The sequence below is a fragment of the Haemaphysalis longicornis genome, unplaced genomic scaffold (assembly GCF_048455015.1).
Source record: "Haemaphysalis longicornis isolate Haplotype H1 unplaced genomic scaffold, Haemaphysalis longicornis Haplotype H1 scaffold_3, whole genome shotgun sequence".
NCBI lineage: Eukaryota > Metazoa > Arthropoda > Arachnida > Ixodida > Ixodidae > Haemaphysalis > Haemaphysalis longicornis.
Window position 1 is genome coordinate 233,972,509 of NW_027526335.1, and position 18,081 is coordinate 233,990,589.

The 18,081-nt window shown below is 44.4% G+C and overlaps 2 protein-coding genes across 3 annotated transcripts in view; one reads left to right on the top strand and one right to left on the bottom strand.

Moving 5' to 3' along the window:
• The window catches only part of LOC144176059 (CD151 antigen-like), a 366,885-nt gene extending 349,848 nt beyond the window's left edge, over positions 1–17,037 (top strand). For both annotated transcript variants that reach the window (XM_077705182.1, XM_077705181.1), the window contains 2 exons: positions 1,163–1,330; positions 6,817–17,037. In XM_077705182.1, the coding sequence (XP_077561308.1) occupies positions 1,163–1,330; positions 6,817–7,386 (738 nt within the window). In that variant the 3' untranslated portion in view covers positions 7,387–17,037. The remainder of the gene's footprint in view (positions 1–1,162; positions 1,331–6,816) is intronic.
• Positions 1–18,081, bottom strand: part of LOC144176057 (pseudouridine-5'-phosphate glycosidase-like) — a 307,408-nt gene that overhangs the window by 29,268 nt on the left and 260,059 nt on the right. The gene's annotated exons all lie outside the window — the stretch shown is intronic.

An 18,081-nucleotide genomic window follows, 5' to 3' on the forward strand; every position in this document is an offset into this window, starting at 1 on the left:
CTTTTTTTTTTTTGCGTGTGCTGATATTTGTGACACTCCGTATCGCACGTGTCGAACATATGATTAGACTGCTACTGGTTAGATATCTGTAAAACGGGGCCCCGACAGTGCATTGCACTTTGATTATGTTCCTTGCTGAATTTGTGGTTCTTGTTTTTGTTTTTCTTGTGATTTATGCTGCCACGTGGTTTTTGTCACCGCAAAGAACGCCTTTATATACTGTACAACTACTCTTGTTACTGTTATTCTGACGAAGGCCGGTCCCCGGTCGAAACGTTAAAACCTATCCTCTTTCGACGTGTTTCATTTTCTTCATTATATATATATATATATATATATATATATATATATAGTCTGGAATCAAAAACTCACACAGAGCGCGAAAAAATAAGCTTAGTAGAGACAGAGACACACGAGAAAGACATTGAAAATAAAAATAAAAGTTTACTGACGTTTCAGGGAGAGGACTCCCTGAAACGTCTGAAGAAAGGGAGTCCTCTCCCTGAAACGTCAGTAAACTTTTATTTTTATTTTCAATGTCTTTCTCGTGTGTCTGTCTCTACTAACCTTATATATATATATATACACAGTGTTTGCTTGTAGCCGTAATAGTGCATTACTAGTTTCGAAATGCGCGCGTAAGCAGATAAAATAAAGCCTACGAGTTGCAGCAATGCTCGTGGTGCGCACGCATATGACTCCGATGCAGTGTGTGCATAAGCGTTGCAATGAAAATTCGTCGGGCACTTAAGTCTGGTGACGCCATTTCAAGGTATAAACCAGCAATTTAATCCATTGTTACATCGCGTTGGCGTCTCTTCTCTCTTTTGTATCTTCGTGTTTTGAAGCGAGTTACCCCGTCGGGGGGTAATCGGGGGGTATCCGCAATTTACGTTGCAGCTTCCCTACCTTGAGAGCTCTCCTACACGTGCACTTGTTCTACGCACGTGCCGTCCCGTTCACCGGTCGTGGGCCGCGCTCATTCTTGTTTCTTAACGACTGGCTGCTGCGCCGACGACCCAAATGCGTTTTCGTTTACATATTTTCACTTTACAGTCAAGGCCATTTTGGCACCTTTTTTTGTAGACACCGCCGCCGACGGCAACTGCGGTCGCTCTTCGCAGTTGATGAGCGCTCTAAGGCCTTACCAACCTTTCCGCAGGCGCTGGGATGCCTGGGAGCGCTGCGCATGAACCAGCGGCTCCTGCACGCGTACTGGGCTCTCCTGCTCGCCCTGCTGCTGGGGGATGCCCTGGCGGGGCTCGCCTGGCTCTTCCGCTACCGGGCGCTGGTCGCCGGGCTCAGGGCGGGCCTCATGGACGAGTTCCAGGTGAGAGGGAAATCGCTGAAAGGCTCTCTCGGTAGAACCGCGGGTTTTTCAGCTGAATGTTGATATTTTCTGTCCCCTGAGCTGTCCTGGTAAGCAACAGTCCACGCCGACCGCCTTGAATAGCAGGTACACAGCGCATTCTCAGTGCAGGGAAGTATCGTGGCAGGATTTTAGCGCCTCGAAGCGCCACGGTGGTCAAGTAACAGGCCAACAGGTTTTCAAGTCCTCACTGATGCCGTTGTACTGCAATACCCCCCGCAGGAAAGCCAACTTTCTCAGACCACGATGACGAATGATCGTGGGTGAAGCGAAAGAAAAAAAATGCTTCTCGTGGGCGGAATAGAAGCTGGGTTCCTCGCGTTATGAAGCGGGCATCCATTTCGACACGGTCGAAGCAAGCGCGAAGCAACAGGTACTGATTCGCGCCCCAAACCCGAACGTTAGGCGTACGGAGTGCACACCCGAGAGGTGCTGTGGGTGTTCTAGAACAGGGCTTCGTACCTGCAGAGTAGCACACACTTGCAGAGCGGGATTTCCCAGCCAAAGAATCAGTCACGAGAAACCTTCGCTTTCAACCGTCGTCGTTGCAGAGGGAGGGGTGCATGATATTTTTGATGACGCCCATGTGGCTAGCTTAAGTTGAAAGCAGCATGGAGAGCTCGAAACGACAGGAACATGGAGGGGCTTTAGCCATAGCAACAGCCGCAGTGTGAGCGGCACCTCAAAGGAGGAATCGGCAGCATGCGCCTTCTCGCCCCGTAAGTTAATTACTTCCGGTCGCGTGGCTTTAGGTTGTGTGCCTTAGAAATAAAACAAAAAGTGCGTTCCTAGCGGACCCATAGCTCGTGCCTCAGTAATAAATTTTAAGAACAACCGCTGCCTCACCTGGGGGCGCAGCAGTCACTAGCGAGCTGGGAACTCTTCGCGGCGCACAGCGGCACTCCTGATCGGCCCTGCGACCGCTTGTGCCCCTCGCAGCACTGAACGCACACGGGAACCTAGTCAAATAGCAATGCTCCCACATTAACTACAGCATGACATTGCTTCCTTTAGCAGAGTACATTTTTCATAGAGCCATGGAAAATTGGAAATACGGGTAGGTTCAGAAAAATTTATTTTCTCGAAAAACGAGTTGAGGGGCCTGGGAACGTTTAGGAGCCATGAAGACAAAGTACAAGTTTGTTTTATTCGAAAGATTTGGTGTTTTATATTGCCCCCGCAGCTTGTCAGGCAGCAAACGATGGCTTATTCACTAAGAAATTAATCAATTTATGTTAAAATTGTGATTCTCCCGCCAAATGTTGTGTTTTGTGAGGTCGTCTACGATGTCGTCAGAAAAGCAGGCCTTGAAGTGAAGGCCTTGAAGCATTCAGGGAACTACAGGGCCTTGTTTACCGTCAGTCCTCCCAGATGGCGCCACCGTACCGTGGCTGACCATTGCCCGCCTTTGCTTTGTTACCTGCGCCTGGCTTGTTTTCATTACGGTAGAAATTACTCGCGTTGTGAAACATGGGGTATACTCGACAAACAGGGTCACGTCACAAAATGTCGCTTACGCCAATCGGCCTTTGTCGTGTTGGACAACCCGAAAGCGCCATACTGCTGTGCAGCTATGACAAGCCAAGTGTGTGCAGTACCAACTACAGCACGCTCTGGTACTTCAATGTTTACGTGTACTTTCGTAGCAATTGCGGGCTTACCCCACCACTGAATGAATATATGCGTTAGATTTAAGCGAAATTATCTCACGCAAGAAGATAAGAAGCCCTGCATAACTTGCATTTGCTTTTGCCGGCCTCCGCCAATCGCAGAGCTGGCTGGTATGACTTCACAGGTTCTGTTGCGGGGAATGAGCTAGCGAGTCGCACGGCCATTGCCGTTTTTCCTAATTATGAAGCTTATTTGAGAGAAGTTCACGTTAAAAGTGGTGTCAGTATGATTCTAACGAGGGAATCTTTCTAATGAAGCAAAGTTGGGTTTTGTCTTCATGGCTCCTTTAATGTTCACTCTAAATAAGAGTTAGCGTTTGTTGTCACCACTCGGTTTACATATACACGTCGCCTCGTTTAATTCGAAGAAAAAAACAAAAATAACCTATGAATTCTTTCTAAAGTAACTGTTACGCAGTCACGGCAGGCTTGTAAGTATAATGGCGCTTGTAATTCTATGCGGCAAAAATGTCCGTGCCACTACGGCGTTCTCGAAAATAACAGAGAATTTTATTAATTACAGACTCTCAGTAATGCTCTTTATGCACTAGCAAAAAAAAATAATGATGATAAAGAGCAGCAAGCACGCTTACCGCGCTGAATGGGCTCGTTGTCAGCAATACTCATACTTTATGTTTGCTTTACCTGCCGGCAGAAACGCTGTCGAAGACTGTGTGAAACACCGACACCTTAGATGCCTTCCGATATGAGATAACAAACATTAATTGGAACGCGGTATATGAGTGCACGAGCGCAGAGGAAGCATACAATGTTTTCATGAGTTTGCTTAAGTTGACCTATCCTAAATGTTTTAAGTTCAAACGGGTTAAGAAGTCGAAAAAACTGCGAAAACCATGATTGAACAATGAGTGTTATAGAATGGCCAACAAAAAAGATGTTTTAGTTTGTAAAAACAAAGAACCCGAATGATCATTCGAAATTAGGAAATTCAGAAACCACGCGATCAAATATCTGCGCAGAACCAAAAATTCCTACTTTGAAAACTTGTTTAATGGACGACTTCGAAATAGCGATTTAGCCTGGCGAGAAATAAATAAACTCTTATACAATAATTCTTCTCGAAAAGACGAGCTTGAATTAAAAATTGATAATGCATTGTTAAAGGGTAAGGAGTTAGTGCATAAGTTTATTACGTATTTCACAACCCTAGTGCTCCAAACTTGGAAACGGCTTTTCTACAACCCACGTGTCCTGAGGAAATATACTCAGCTTTCACATCCCTGAAAAAGAGCAAAACTCGTGATATTGATGACAGAGAAATAAAGCCCATTAAATATAGCCTTGAAGTCTTGTCACCAGTACTTTCGTTTATTTTTAACTTTTGCCTACCTGCGGGTACTTTCCCAGAAATATGCAAAGCGCCATAGTAACTGTAACATTTAAATTAAGGACAGAAACACTTTCTCAACTTACAGGCCGATATCAATATTACCCGTTATCTCCAAAGGTCTAGAAAAAATTTATATGCAAACGTGTTTTGTCTGTTTGTCAGAAACACTTTTTATTATCTCCGAACAGTTTTGTTTTCCTAGCGGTATGTCTACCGAACTGCCGTTATTAACACAAAAAAATTTATACCTAACGGTTTCGAAAATAGGCTTCTGACACTGGGTGTATATATTGTCTTCTCGAAGGCATGAATCAATGAAAGTACTAGCTGTTAAACTTGAGCATTATGGATGTCGCGGTATTTCACTTGGGATTTTGATCTGGTACCTAAAATATAGAAGCAGTGTGTTGTAATTGATAAAAATCGTTCCCCCTTATTAAAAATAACATCGGGAGTTCCGCAGGATAGGATACTGGGGCCACTATTTTTTAATCTCTACTGAATGACGTAACCAGGCTTAATAAAAATGCCGAGTGCGTCGTGTATGTAGATGACACTTCCCTCCTTTTCCAGTCCACACATGGTCACGATCTAACTTGCGCAGCCAATATTGAATTACTAAAAATATTAAAATGCGCTAAAATAAATTGCTTGGAAATAAATGCCTCCAAAACAAAGGCCTGTAGAAAACAGTTGAAAACATTGTGAATCGTAACATCAGTTTATACTTAGGGACAGAAAACCTGGAATTTGTGCAGGAAATGAAGACATTGGGAGTGATTTTTCATCAACGCATGAACTGGAATGCCCAAGTCGATCATGTGGCAAAGGCCTGTGGTGTCCTATGTAAATTTTGGCACGCACTTCTATCCAAGGTTAAATTGTTGCTTACAACCCTATGATTGCGCCTCACATAAATTACTGTACCTGGTATGGGGAAAAACATCACAAGGCGACATTAACAAACTCGTCTTATTACAATAGACGGCCATCCGCCACATTGAAAATGCTTCTTATGACGCGCACATGGCCGAGTTGTTCGAATCGCTAGACGTGCTTCCCGTGCAACACAGTTTCAAGGTTAATTTGATTATGAAATATAAGCAAAGTTTGAAACATAAAAATACGCTCCTTAAGAGGCTCCTTAAATACGCTCCTTAATCTGAGGACACATCAAGAATTCTAATGTAATGCTAGGAACAGACACCTATGGTTAATACCTTTTTCTGGCACAAACCATGGTTTCTATAGACTAGAGCACTGCATGCCCGCTTTCTTAATACGCCTTCAACAGCAGGGAATTTATTTGGGCAATATTAGTAAAAAAGAGTTAAAGAGATGTCTTATCATGAATACAAAGTAACTACGGCTATTTTTTTACATTTTAAATGTTGCATAAAATCATGTTTATGTAGTAGCTCCTGTTCAGTGTTCATGACTTTAATTATAACCCAATTTGTGGTAGTGAAATAATGTCGTTCATACCTTGTAATACGTGTACACTTAATGACACATTTTTTACGCATTCCCAGTATGTACACCTTCGCTGTATATGTGAAATGTGAAATATGTGAGATTATTCTATCATACATGTGCTCTTCCACATTCTTAACATGAATTTGTTTCTTTTGTTTTATGAATGTATATGAGCATGTAACGCATTGCTCTCGTGTATTTTGCGTTCATTTGAATCCTTGCTTGTTTTCCTCGGTGCCAAGAAATGGGCAGGATTGACGTCAAGCTACTTTGCTGTAGCTTTTTGTTCCTGTCCAAGCATTTTTGTTGTGTAAGGGGAAAATTGTGAAAATGAAGTTGAAGTTTAAGGTCGGCTCGATGAGGCTTGCTATCCGTTCTTGCGCTCAATGCTACGAATCCTGCAGTACGATCTATTCTGATCGATCGTGTTTTTTAACAAATGTGCAGTTTGACCGCTACTGCTGCTTATTTAAACGATAGACAGGTGTTTGTATCTGCACTGCCTTAGACCCGGTGTTGCCACGATAAGCAAACCGCGGTTGAAAGAGCTAGCGCTTCAAGCACGTGTTGCTCACAAACTAGTTTACGTTGGTTAGAATGCGTCGACGGAACAACTGTTCTCCATCTTTAATACAGCTCTGAAGTTTTGCTTTGGAAAAGTTATTTTAAACTGCAGATGCACCTGTGGTTGTTACATTGGTTAAAACAGTTTCAGGGGTATGTCAGTTGCATAGTTGGCTAAAGGCATTTTTTTGTAGCCTCGCCGACGTGTTGTGCAAAAAGTCATGCGGTCTCATGGTAGGCACGTTGCAGAATATTAGGTTGTGCGTACCGAACACTTATTGGCGGGATAAAATATTTATGCGCAAGATGCTCTGGTGTCTTCGGAATTCTTGCAGTGGCCACAATTTGTGGCGACGCTATCATCCAACTGGCAACTTCCGTCGCAGGATGGCTATGGGCTTCGTCCTGGCTACCGGCTGCTCTGGGATCGTCTTCAAGGCGAGCAGCGCTGCTGTGGAGTGGACGGTCCTGAGGACTACAACGCCACCGCCTGGTTGCGCGAGCAGCGGATGGTGCACCCTTGGCTAAGGCACCAGGTGCCGGCCTCCTGCTGCCCGACGGTCAGGGTCCAGGCGGGAGGCACCGCGGCGTGCCTGGACAGGGCCACTGGCGCGTACCGGACGCCCTGCCACGACGCGCTACTCAAGTGGCTTCAGCGCAGTGCGGACCTGCTGTGCGTGCTGGGCTTCTGTGTGATGGCCTTCCTCAAGCTATGCTTCCTGGGCATTCTCCGCTACGAGATTCGAGAGATGGTCCAGAAGATACGCATCCTGAGCAGTGACCCGGGATGTGGCCCCGTTGGCCCCGTCGAGTCGCGGGGTTCCTTCGGAAGCCACAAGGGGTGCGCTGGTGCCGGAGACGCTGCGCTCTTACTTGACAAGCGGGCGAAGGCGTCAAATGGGAACAACAATGACGCGTCCTTCGACGAGTGCCACCACAAGTCTAGTCCCGTGTGACGGTGACGCTGGATCTCTCCCAAGGCGCCGCCCAGACTGGAGCAGGTCGAGACCGCGAACATCACAGCGATGTGTCAGTACCCGTAGATTAACAAATGAAGGAGCTGCAGGTGTAATGCGAGCTACAAGCAACACATCAATGAAACGACAGTCTTTGAGAAAGAATAGCTCAGGCAGAAAAGTATGTGAGAGCGCCTGATCCCCTCTCCATATAAAATGTTCTAACAAACAGGGAACGCCACATTTCAGGATGCATTGTGCTTACCCGCCGGTGAAGCAAGAATGAACAGTTGTTTGAGGAGCGGTGGTTCAGCATAAGATACAAAACGTATCTGCCGGAGCTTTTGCGTTTTCTTGTGGCCACGCAGCGTGGTCCCTAGGCTTCCACATTCATGTTTCGCTGCGGCGTTCTCCAGTCTAGGCTGCCTTCGGTTGATGTGGTGCTGGTGAAAACAAACGCCCCTTGCCACAGGTGACTTGTGTGGTGTATGCGCAGTTTTTGGTACTCTAGGTGTTCGCCGCATCTAACCAGAACTTTGAAATGGGGTGGACACTCGAGCATCAAACGTTTGTTACTCAAGTGTTGCAAATGTGTATCTCTTGCCGTAGTTGCACTGTTTTGGAGCGGCGGACGAGATGCACGTACAAGGCCTTATGAGTTGAAAGGAAAAAGCAAAGTATTACCATGGTTGTCTGCTTGTGTGCAACTCCCACTTGTTGAACATTGTACCATGTCGCACCCGAGTCACTTTGACTTCAAAATCCCTTCATCGTTCAGGCTACCAAGAAAGACTGGCACCGTTTTCCGCCATACAGTCTACAGGTAGCTTTGGTATGATTTAGCTTTGGTAGCCTTAGTTTTTTTGCTTGCTTTTCTATAACACATGCCTGAAAGTTATGACAAAGGCGTTTTTTCTAAATGTTAATCGTTAATGCTGTCTGGTTACTAGAAGGCTCAAAGAATTACGGGTTGCTTAACAACTTTATTCATGTTATAATCGCGTTACTCGACAAAGGATGAAACAGTAAAACGGGACGTATGCTCTGTTACGTCTATTTTGTTTCACTGTATAGTTCAGAGATGGTACTTTCCAGAAGAATCTTGTCTTGCTTTGCAGTCTAAGACGGAAAAGTTAACTATAGCAAAATAGTCAACATAACTTCGAAGAAGTGATGGGAACTAAAAGCCTGGGTAATGCACATTTGATAGCACTATTTAGAGACATCATTTACCTCGTGGTGCGCCAATCATTACAATTACACGTGGAATGATAGATGCATATTAAGATCAAAGAATTCGTCATGGAAAGTTTAGCCGGAGAGAAGCGAAGATGAAAGTTACGGAAGCCATACATCGTGTTGCTAGGCTAGGAGATCTATTTGCTTGTTTGAAACCAACAACATTCCAACTTAAATGTTTGTAATCAATATAATGCAACCTTGTGTTGTATATTGAAGTGCGTACGTTGTTGTGCTAGGTTTACTTTGTACCCGCATGAGATTTTGATGTGTGAATTTCTGTATTTGAGTCACCTTTGGTAGCTTTTGTTGCACATTGTTAAATTATCGGGGTTTTTGTCACCATGACTGAAACGACTTCATTCATTCCTGATGGCAGATGATGATGGCATACTGACAGATTTCAGTTCACAGCCATGGCGTGGCAGTGCTTTTCAGAGTTGTCAGCGCTTCCTCGTGCAAAAAAGGGGTGATCAAGATGTGGGCTTCATGGTTGCTTGGCTACTGGTTATACATTGTGCTCATATGGAGGGCACTTGTGCATAATCGCCATCATGCCATGGACAGCAACAAGCTGACATGTTTAACTTTTTTCTCAGAGATGAAGGTTCATTGTAAATAATGGGCTCAAGCAAACATTCTGGCAAACCTCTATCTTTTTTTTTTTGCTTATCAACTTACCGGGAACGTGGCCCATTGTTTGCTAAGAATACGTTGAATGCTTTTTCGAGCAACATAACAACGATGCTCCTGACACAAAAAACCTCAATGTCGCTCGTTGTTTTCGTAACCCATGCCGAGGGCGTGATTGGGCTCATTGGCACCCACGGTGTAAGAAGAGTAGGTTATGATGTTTACCCTTTTTTGGGTGCTATTCAACGCACAGATATGGTCTTCGTTTGGGCTGTAAGCGTCCGTCACCTCGACGCATCAACGCGTGCGAAAACCATATAGTCGCGGAGCCTAGAAACACGGTCAGGAACAGCGGCGCTCGAATGTTGCGCATTTGTCGGCATGTCTGGAGACCACATACTTAGGGCGCATCAGGCCTGGGGCCATTAAAATTGTTTAGAGGGTGTATGGACCACGCCGATATCGCGCGACGTCGGCTATGTGCTCTGATATCGGAGGAGCGTGGTAGTATGGGCGCGGAATTCACAGCACTACGAGAAATAACTTTTTATCGCATTCACCCATCATATCGACTTTGCAAAATGCCCATGCGTGAACAGGTACCCCAAATGGGGGAGCGTTGGTAGATGATCTGTATTTGGTCTTCTCGTGTGATCAGAAAGTTGATGTGTCAGCTGGACTTTGACATGGTAAAAAGCGCACTAGACGGGCACAGAAGAAGATACAGTGACACAGGACGAGCGCTAGACATCAACTGATGCTTTACTGACAAGAAAGCCAACATACATACAAATGCGCAGAAACGCTAAAATAGCCACGGAAGGCGCGGCTTAAACAGAGAATGTGATTGAAGCTGTGAGAAGGCTTTTTCTTTTGTGTGCAAAGCCAGAGACGGTGTGCTCACGCATTCTCATTTTCCTTGATTCATCATTTTCCGCATTCATCATTTCGCATAAAGCCTGGAACGTTGCAGTTGCATCCTGATATTATGCGTTGAATATCATCTGGAAATGCTGCAGTGCATGAAGGCGCGTGTGGAATGATGGGATAGCTTTCATTTTGACGCTATTGAGGAAAAGCTCACTGGAACGAGATGCAGGGGAGGAACGCGAACACAGCGCTAGCTGAGATTTTATTGAAAGGGTGAAGATATATGACTTGTAAAACGATGCAATTACATTTGGAGTATTTAAGTGACGAGTGTGGGCTAATCGACGAGTTGTGGACTGATCGTGTAAACTGATGTCCGCGTCTCTTCTCTGTGTCCCGTTTCCAGTGCGCTGCTCTTGTTGAACGTGAAGGCGCGTCGAGTAACTAAAAATTTTCATATGCCCCCCAAAGAATGCACAACAATTGATAACGCGCCTGCGCATGCTGTTCGCACGCTGGGAGCAAGGCATAACGGAATGCACCAAATGCTGCCGGCATCGAAGTGAAATCAACCATTTCTACGGCAATGTACTCAGGCTGCTTCCTTTTAATAGGCACCAAATATATGTTCTTTCGGTATATTAATGGCCCCGTTGCACAAAACAGCATTACCGGGTTGTTAAAACAAGCTTCGCACGACAGTCCATTCGTAAATGTTATCTGGGCCCCGATTGGAGCGAATTATCATCGCCTAAAAACTTCTTACACCGTGGTACCAAGAATATTTTCAGCACAGATACGGCTTTGCTGGTAAAAAATAAATGATCGAAGAGCCTTCTAATTACGTTTTTGTGATCTTTATGATTCTTGGTCGCATGAGGCACATCATGCTTGAAGTTTTGAGCACTCACCGGGCAAAAAGTGCGCAATCAAACAGAATTGCTATGGCGGGCTGTACAACCGTGGTGCGAGCTGCAAGACCAGCTGTTCTGACAGATCTAAATCTTGCAGAAATGGAACTCTTTGGCCCTATCTCTGTTGTCTATATCGTTTGCTCATAAGTTCATAATAAGCCAAAAAGCATGCCATTCTCGTTTTTTACGGCAGGGCGGAAATTTTTTTGTCTTGAAAAATGCGGACAGCGGGGTCAAAACAAACGAAAAACGCATGTTATGCATGCACTCTGCAGCTTAGAGAAACGAGCTTTTTGAGAAACCCCTCACTCATTCAGGTCATAATAGTGGGTAATAGCATGCTCAGTTTACGTCTATCCTGTTTATTGTGCAGCACGTTATATTAGTCGCAAATCAAAAACTATGAACTCAAGTGACCGTTTTCTTGCCACATCGTATAAAATCCATAATAGCTGCAATAGTAGGACACACGCTTTTTCAGATATGCGCTGCTAAACATCGAGTGTAGCGTAAATGTCACAGTAAAAATGCACCACAGTTAGCGGCGTATAGAGGCGGCATCCATTGTGCCAAGAGGTGCAGAGCACCATCTGCGGGTTAAGTAAAAATACCTACTTTATCAACCGACGAAAACTTCTCGCTTCCACGGCGTTTCTTTCCACTCCCCGTTTATAACCAAGTATGACGAATGCACTCTCAGCATCCGTAAAAACGACGCTGCCAAATGTGACGCCCTCCTTGAGGTCATATAGGGGGTCACAAGTTTTATCAAATTTGTGAACTCAGATACTGCGCACAGCTTGATGTCCATTACAAGCATAGCATTGTCAATCACGAAAACTGTCCAATATCGACCTTAGTGAGGAGCGATAGTTTTTGGACCTCGAAGGCAGGGACCTGAAGAAAGGTTTCAAAGATATAATGATATGCTTAGAAAAATCGGCTGTGAATCACGCACGCACACACGCACAACGCGCGTGCATGCAGGCAGACACGCAGGCACTTACGCAAGCACACCCACACACGTGCTTCGAAATCGCACATGCGCACATAAAACAGCACTGATAACTACCGGGCAGCCACTGAAATTGACTTCACGCGCCAGTATGGTAGTTTGTAAGTTTTTTTTTTCAACTACGGACAATTTTGCACCAGGCACATGTCAAATAACTTCGACGTGGCGAAAAAGCAGGCAGAGTTTGGGACGATGAATTTAGATATTTAGTCGTCCTTTCAAACATCGCCACTACAAATGTTCAGCTTGAAACCGACATCTAAAAGACACCAGCCGAATAAGTATTGTAATAAAGCACGGATAAGCTTAGGTGTATTTTAATTTCCGTCAATCACTTGACGGTGCGTCTGTCGAAATACTGAAGATACATTCTTGCCTCCCGCCCCCTCCCCCCCGCTAGGCTCCGTGAAGGCTTCTTCAGGGATGCAACGTTAAGTAATTATTCGTCCTTAGTTGGGATGTGCTACTGTTGGAGCTTTTTTTCGTGGTAGCCTCCATCGTTTAGAAATGTCTGCGGATTCAGTTTTTTGTCAGCCCGTCAGCACTTGTCGAGCTCCGCACAAGTAGAGCACGGTGCGTTAGCAATAGTTACGCCGTAAAGTTTTGCATCTGCATGGCTCGCTAAATATATGCTATCAGTTAATTTTTTTCGTAGAGAAGTACGCGAAGGCTTTGGGTGTTAATAGGGTGTTAATTGGGTGTTAATATATTTCAGGTACTCTCAGATGCTGCTCTATTCATGGCGCGGGCAAAAGTGTCCCAAAAATACAAAAATGAGGTAACAAAAATCACCTGCGATAAGCATGAGTAATAGCAAAGTGGTTGTAATGTTAGCACAAAATTCAGACTATTTCAAGTTGGAATGTTTAGCACTAAAATTTGTTATTTTCAAGGGCGCACCGTTATAGCCCAGGTTGTACTTAGTAACCTTACGCATAGCAGAATAAGAAGTTTGGCGGAAAAACTTTTTATTTTAGCATATGTTCAAGTCAAGAACTTGAGGATTTTTTATGTGGACACGCTAAATGAGTAATATCTTTACGATGCCGAAAATCATTCAAGCACCAGCTGGAGTTTAGAGGACATGTAAGATAGTGCAAGACTTATTTCAGTGGGCTATTTAGTTCTTCAAAACAAACATTTCAAAACTAGCCAGCAATTTCCTATTCTCTTACGATGGTCGAATATATATCAAGCCACTTACAAAGTGATGAACCATTACAGAGGGGCAAATGTTACAGCCTGTACATTTAGTTAACAGCCAAAGCTCACTTCGCCGTCAGTTAAGAAAGCCTAGCTTGGGGAGATACCATTATGAATTCATAAATACAGGGTCTACACGGTAATATTTCAGAAGAGAGAGCATTACAGGGTTATCGCATATCTTTAAGCAATGCGCTACCACTGTGCGAGACATGGGATTTAGCAGTCAACGGGCGGATGGGACGTGCGCTATTCTTCTCCTCTTGGTTACACGTACGTAAAAGATAAAGCCGAAAACCTAGTGTTAATGAGCTTGAACGCTTCCTTCAGAGCGTTAGAGTTCCTTAGGACGCTTCCACAGAAATTAGGCCGAGGCTGATTTCACTGCAAGTGCTTGCTACTTCACAAAACTAACAAAAACTGAAAATGAAATGGCAGTGTGCAGGCCCAGTTGCTTTTGCCTCATGTGATTTCGCTAAAGCGGCAGTACGGCTTTTCAAATCTCGGTCCCATTTCGCTCCGCCAGATGCGTGTCGAACTGTGTGCTGTTCATTCCTTAATGGAGCTCAAAGATCTCAGTCTTGCTGCCACCCGCAAGGCAATCTCGATGCCAGGTACTTCTGTCAGCTCATCGGAGGTGGCGATTACAACAGCAGGTACAAACATCCAATAAACCACGAGTAACCGTGTATATACCGACAGACAAGAAAGCTTCTTACGAAGAAGGGATAGCCACTATTTGTCTCAACATGGAAAATTGATAAGAACCAACAAAGGGTGATTTTGTTTGATTGCCCAAGGAAGCTCCTTACAATTACGAAAGATTAAATTCGTATTTTTCAACACTTTAAATGTCATAGCGGCCTCCCCTGCTGCGGTAGCACCTGCTAGTTGGCACCAGCTGTCAGAACAATGAACTGGTGTGAAGTTTTTGTGAACTCTCTTGAAACCTGGAAGTGAAACGATTAACGAGAAAGCAGCTGAAACGAAACTGTATGATTTGACTTTGTTTAACATCATTCGGTTTTTAACAATTCTCGTAAAATGTGGTATCCTAACTCTCGTTCTGTATTCTGTAGGAAATGTTATAAAAAGACCGGTTTGTTTCGCGTTTGTGACCAGAGCACTGCAGATGCTATAGACAGAGGTCTTACAATTTGCTTAAAAGCACACACTGAAATTTCCTTCAAATAAATGCGACAGTTGTTCATAAATGCATGTTTTCATTTATAAGCACTAACATACAAAATTTTATTCGACTCTTTTCAGCTGAAAAAGTCATGAAAGCTAAGCACTGCATGCTGATCAAAGGCGTAGTGGATAGTTCAAATTATCTAAAAATTTCTCAGGATTTTTGTGCTTGAAACCACAATAAAAATTTAGTTAAGCTAATCCAAACGAAAATAACTGCTTGTGTTGGGGGTTGTGGAGAGATGATTCATGCATGTTATAAAGCAATTAACGCATGTATTTGCCAAGAAATGAAGAAAAAACTTGTTACGGACGTCGTTGAACTTGCTGTAGGATGGAGGTTCTTTCAAGATGAACCATTTGTTTCATCCTCCCAAGATGTTTCACAGGAGCGTATCGTCATGGAGGTCTTATGTGACTACGTGACAGTACAGGAGAGACGCGAGAGTTAACGTCCTTGCACCATTATCATTTTTTTTCTTGTTATACGTGCGAAGTAGTGATGTTCGAAGGAGACAGGAGACAAAATAATGCCACAAACATGAATGCCTGCTTTTAATTAGCCTAAACAAAAGATTGACCTCGAATAACAAATACCTTATAAACCCTATTTAACGCATTACAAAATAGTAAATCTGCAATCAAATACTGTCACGCACTTCCGTCATGATAAAACTGCGCATGCTCTCTACAAAGCACGTGTACAGTTGGCGCCTTTCAGTGTAGTTCACCATAGTACGCTACAACGTTCTATTTTTCGATTAGAAGAATGCTCAGCGAGTTGACGCGCGAGAGGGGGCCAAGCGTGTTTCCCCTTGATTGGTGAAACTCGGCGATTCGACCAAACGACGGTGCCTCCCGGTCGAATGGGAGCAGGGCCTTGCGGAGATAGCTCACACGGTGGAAGAGCCGCTGCCTTGCAAAGTCTCTTTTGGCTTTCCACGGCTGAGCAAAGTGCACCGTCTCTCTCTTCTATCTTTCTCATATTTCACTCGTGGTTACGCTTCGTCTAGGCGTGACGTCCCTGCTCTTCGTAGAGTTAGAACGCAAAGACGTTACTGTAGGCAAGTGCAGTGTGCTCCGTATTCGCGCAGAAATGTTACAATAAATATGGCTGGTACACTGGCCAAGTTATGGAAGGCAAAGCGTGTCCAGGTGATGGGGTTTCCTGATATGCTCCACCTAAGAGGCTGCCTACTGTCTGAATGTTTGGTTTGAAAACTGGGGTTTTATAAGTTTTTTCCACCACGTCTACCTTCGGAAATGTAAGAATCCGTAAATTTGAACAATATCTATGGTGGATTGCTAGTGCATTGCGCAGGTAGTTTACGAGCTCACATTACAGAATGTGATCATTGTACAGCTCAAGCAAAAAATCCTCAGACGTGTGTAAGTACGCCCTCAAGTCCTCGTGCTTGGCGTCATTCATTTTCAATAAGCAGCAGTGGTCAGTGTTGTGATTGGGCTCTGCAACCACCACCGTCGGGTTGCAGAGCCCAACCTTATCTTATATGAGCCGAAATTTTTTATCACAGTGACTTATGGCCAGCTTACGATCCTGAAAATATCTTAGAAAACTTATCGGGACTGGGAAATACGAGTGCGGCAGGCAAATCACTGAGAACGAACCTTCTTAGCAGTTATAATGACCATATATAATTACAATGACCACATAATGACTCAAATAACCTTAATTATAGGGTTCTGCATAACTAGTGCGCGGTACCTGTATATCCGATGTATTTAATTGCAGTAAGTAATCAACCAATATTTCTTGCCTTCTTTTGTGGCCCCTATAGAGCTAAATTCAAATTTCATTAGTTTTTTTATTTTGCTTTCTAGGACCGCGTAAGGGCCCCGTTTTTAGTTATGGCCGTACTATTGATCTATATTTAAAAAAAACGAAATCTGGGATTTACGCGCCCAAATCACACTTCGGCTGTAAGGCATGCCGAAGTGAGGGAATACGGATTAATTTTGACCGTGTGGGAGTCAAGTGGCCAAAAGCGGTATAATCAGCGCGTTGTCGTAGTTCACATACATAAAAAAGACTGTCGAGGTCTGTGTCCCACCGCGGCGCGTTCGCGTACACACATGAACCCTGGTTCAAATACGTCTATATGTCTGTGCGCGGAAAGCTAAGTTTATAGTTTGTGCACCCAATGATGATTAGCTTCTGCGTCACGTTTCGCCGAGTTGAGGCACCGGACTCGGCAGTTGCCGTTGCCCGTGCCTGTGATATTTCTGGGTGAAGTGCGGAGCATGAGTACGCTATATTTTGTAAACAAAATGTGGACAAACGCTAGAGTTGTAAGTACAACGCTTTGTACATAGCTCGCTCGACGTTGGCGATACATGGATTGCCAGCAGCTCCGCGCACGCGTGTGCGCCTGGTTGGCCCCGAGCTCTGCGCCTTTAAGAGTGTTGCTTACGAACACAGACATATATACCTATAAATATTTACATACATCGTTAAGAGTAGAACACAAAAAGTGCCGGTGAAATTTTTGTCAAGTGTTGTGCTGTCGAAAACGTCAATAAAAGGTCCGTTTTTCCGTGGATACAAAAATGCACCTTTCTTCGCATGATAGTGCTATAATTCTACTGTCATGTGCTCTCGTCTTTTTTTTTTTTTTGTGCTGTGTGCAAGTGTGTGGAGGCAGCTGTACCGCTTGGTAAGCGTCGCTTGCCAAGCAAATGCCTTTACATGATACAGCGCTCGCGGTGCTCTGTTTTCGCTCCAATCGATTGTAAACCTTCTTGAATGGAGACAACGGCATGCGCATTTAAGAAACGAGAATGGAATCTTAGTAAATTGCCGTGATGACAAGGTATGAAATCGCGCCGATGTCTTTTCTTCATATTCTATTACGTTTACGTCTGTTCTATTACGTTTGTTATATTACGTGTGGTATTCCATTACGTTATCTAGAGGCCTCGTTATAGATGTCCAAGTGAAATATAAGAAAAATTACGTAAAATGCGAAGCACTCGCATAAATGAGGCACAATTTCGCTACATGATGGGTTTTGTTGTAGGAACATTTATTTGAAAACGGATAGCTTTTTGAACCAACCATCTAAGCCATATTTTTCTGCAAGGTGGTATTTCTTGTGCGTCGCGCATTTTTATGCAGTATTAAGCGGATTCCAGGAGCAGGTACACCCGACAACGTCATCTTTAGCGTTGGCTAATAATACCAAGCTCCATTTTTCATGCGACAAAAAGTTCATAATCATCACAGTCATCAGCCTGCTCAGGTACACTGTAGAACGAAGACCTCTTCCGCTCACCTCCAACCACTCCTGTCCTGCGCCGCTCGAGTCTCTAGTTTACCCCCGAAGCTTCGCACCTCATCCCTCTATGGTGTTACTGGCCTGCCCCTTCTTCTGGACCCGTCTCTTGGTGTCCGCTCTGTTGCCCCAATGGTCCACCGATGGCCGGCTAGTCTCACTACATAGCTAGCCCAAATTTCTCTCACTACATAGCTAGCGCCGGATTTCTCTCTCGTGGTTGGGGTTCGCACTAACCACCTGTGCGAGGTAGGTAAATTTCTTTACTTATAGCGTTCCGTTTCCTAAGCTGAAGAGGACGTTTTCGGAATGCTTACTCCTCATTACGTTAGATTTA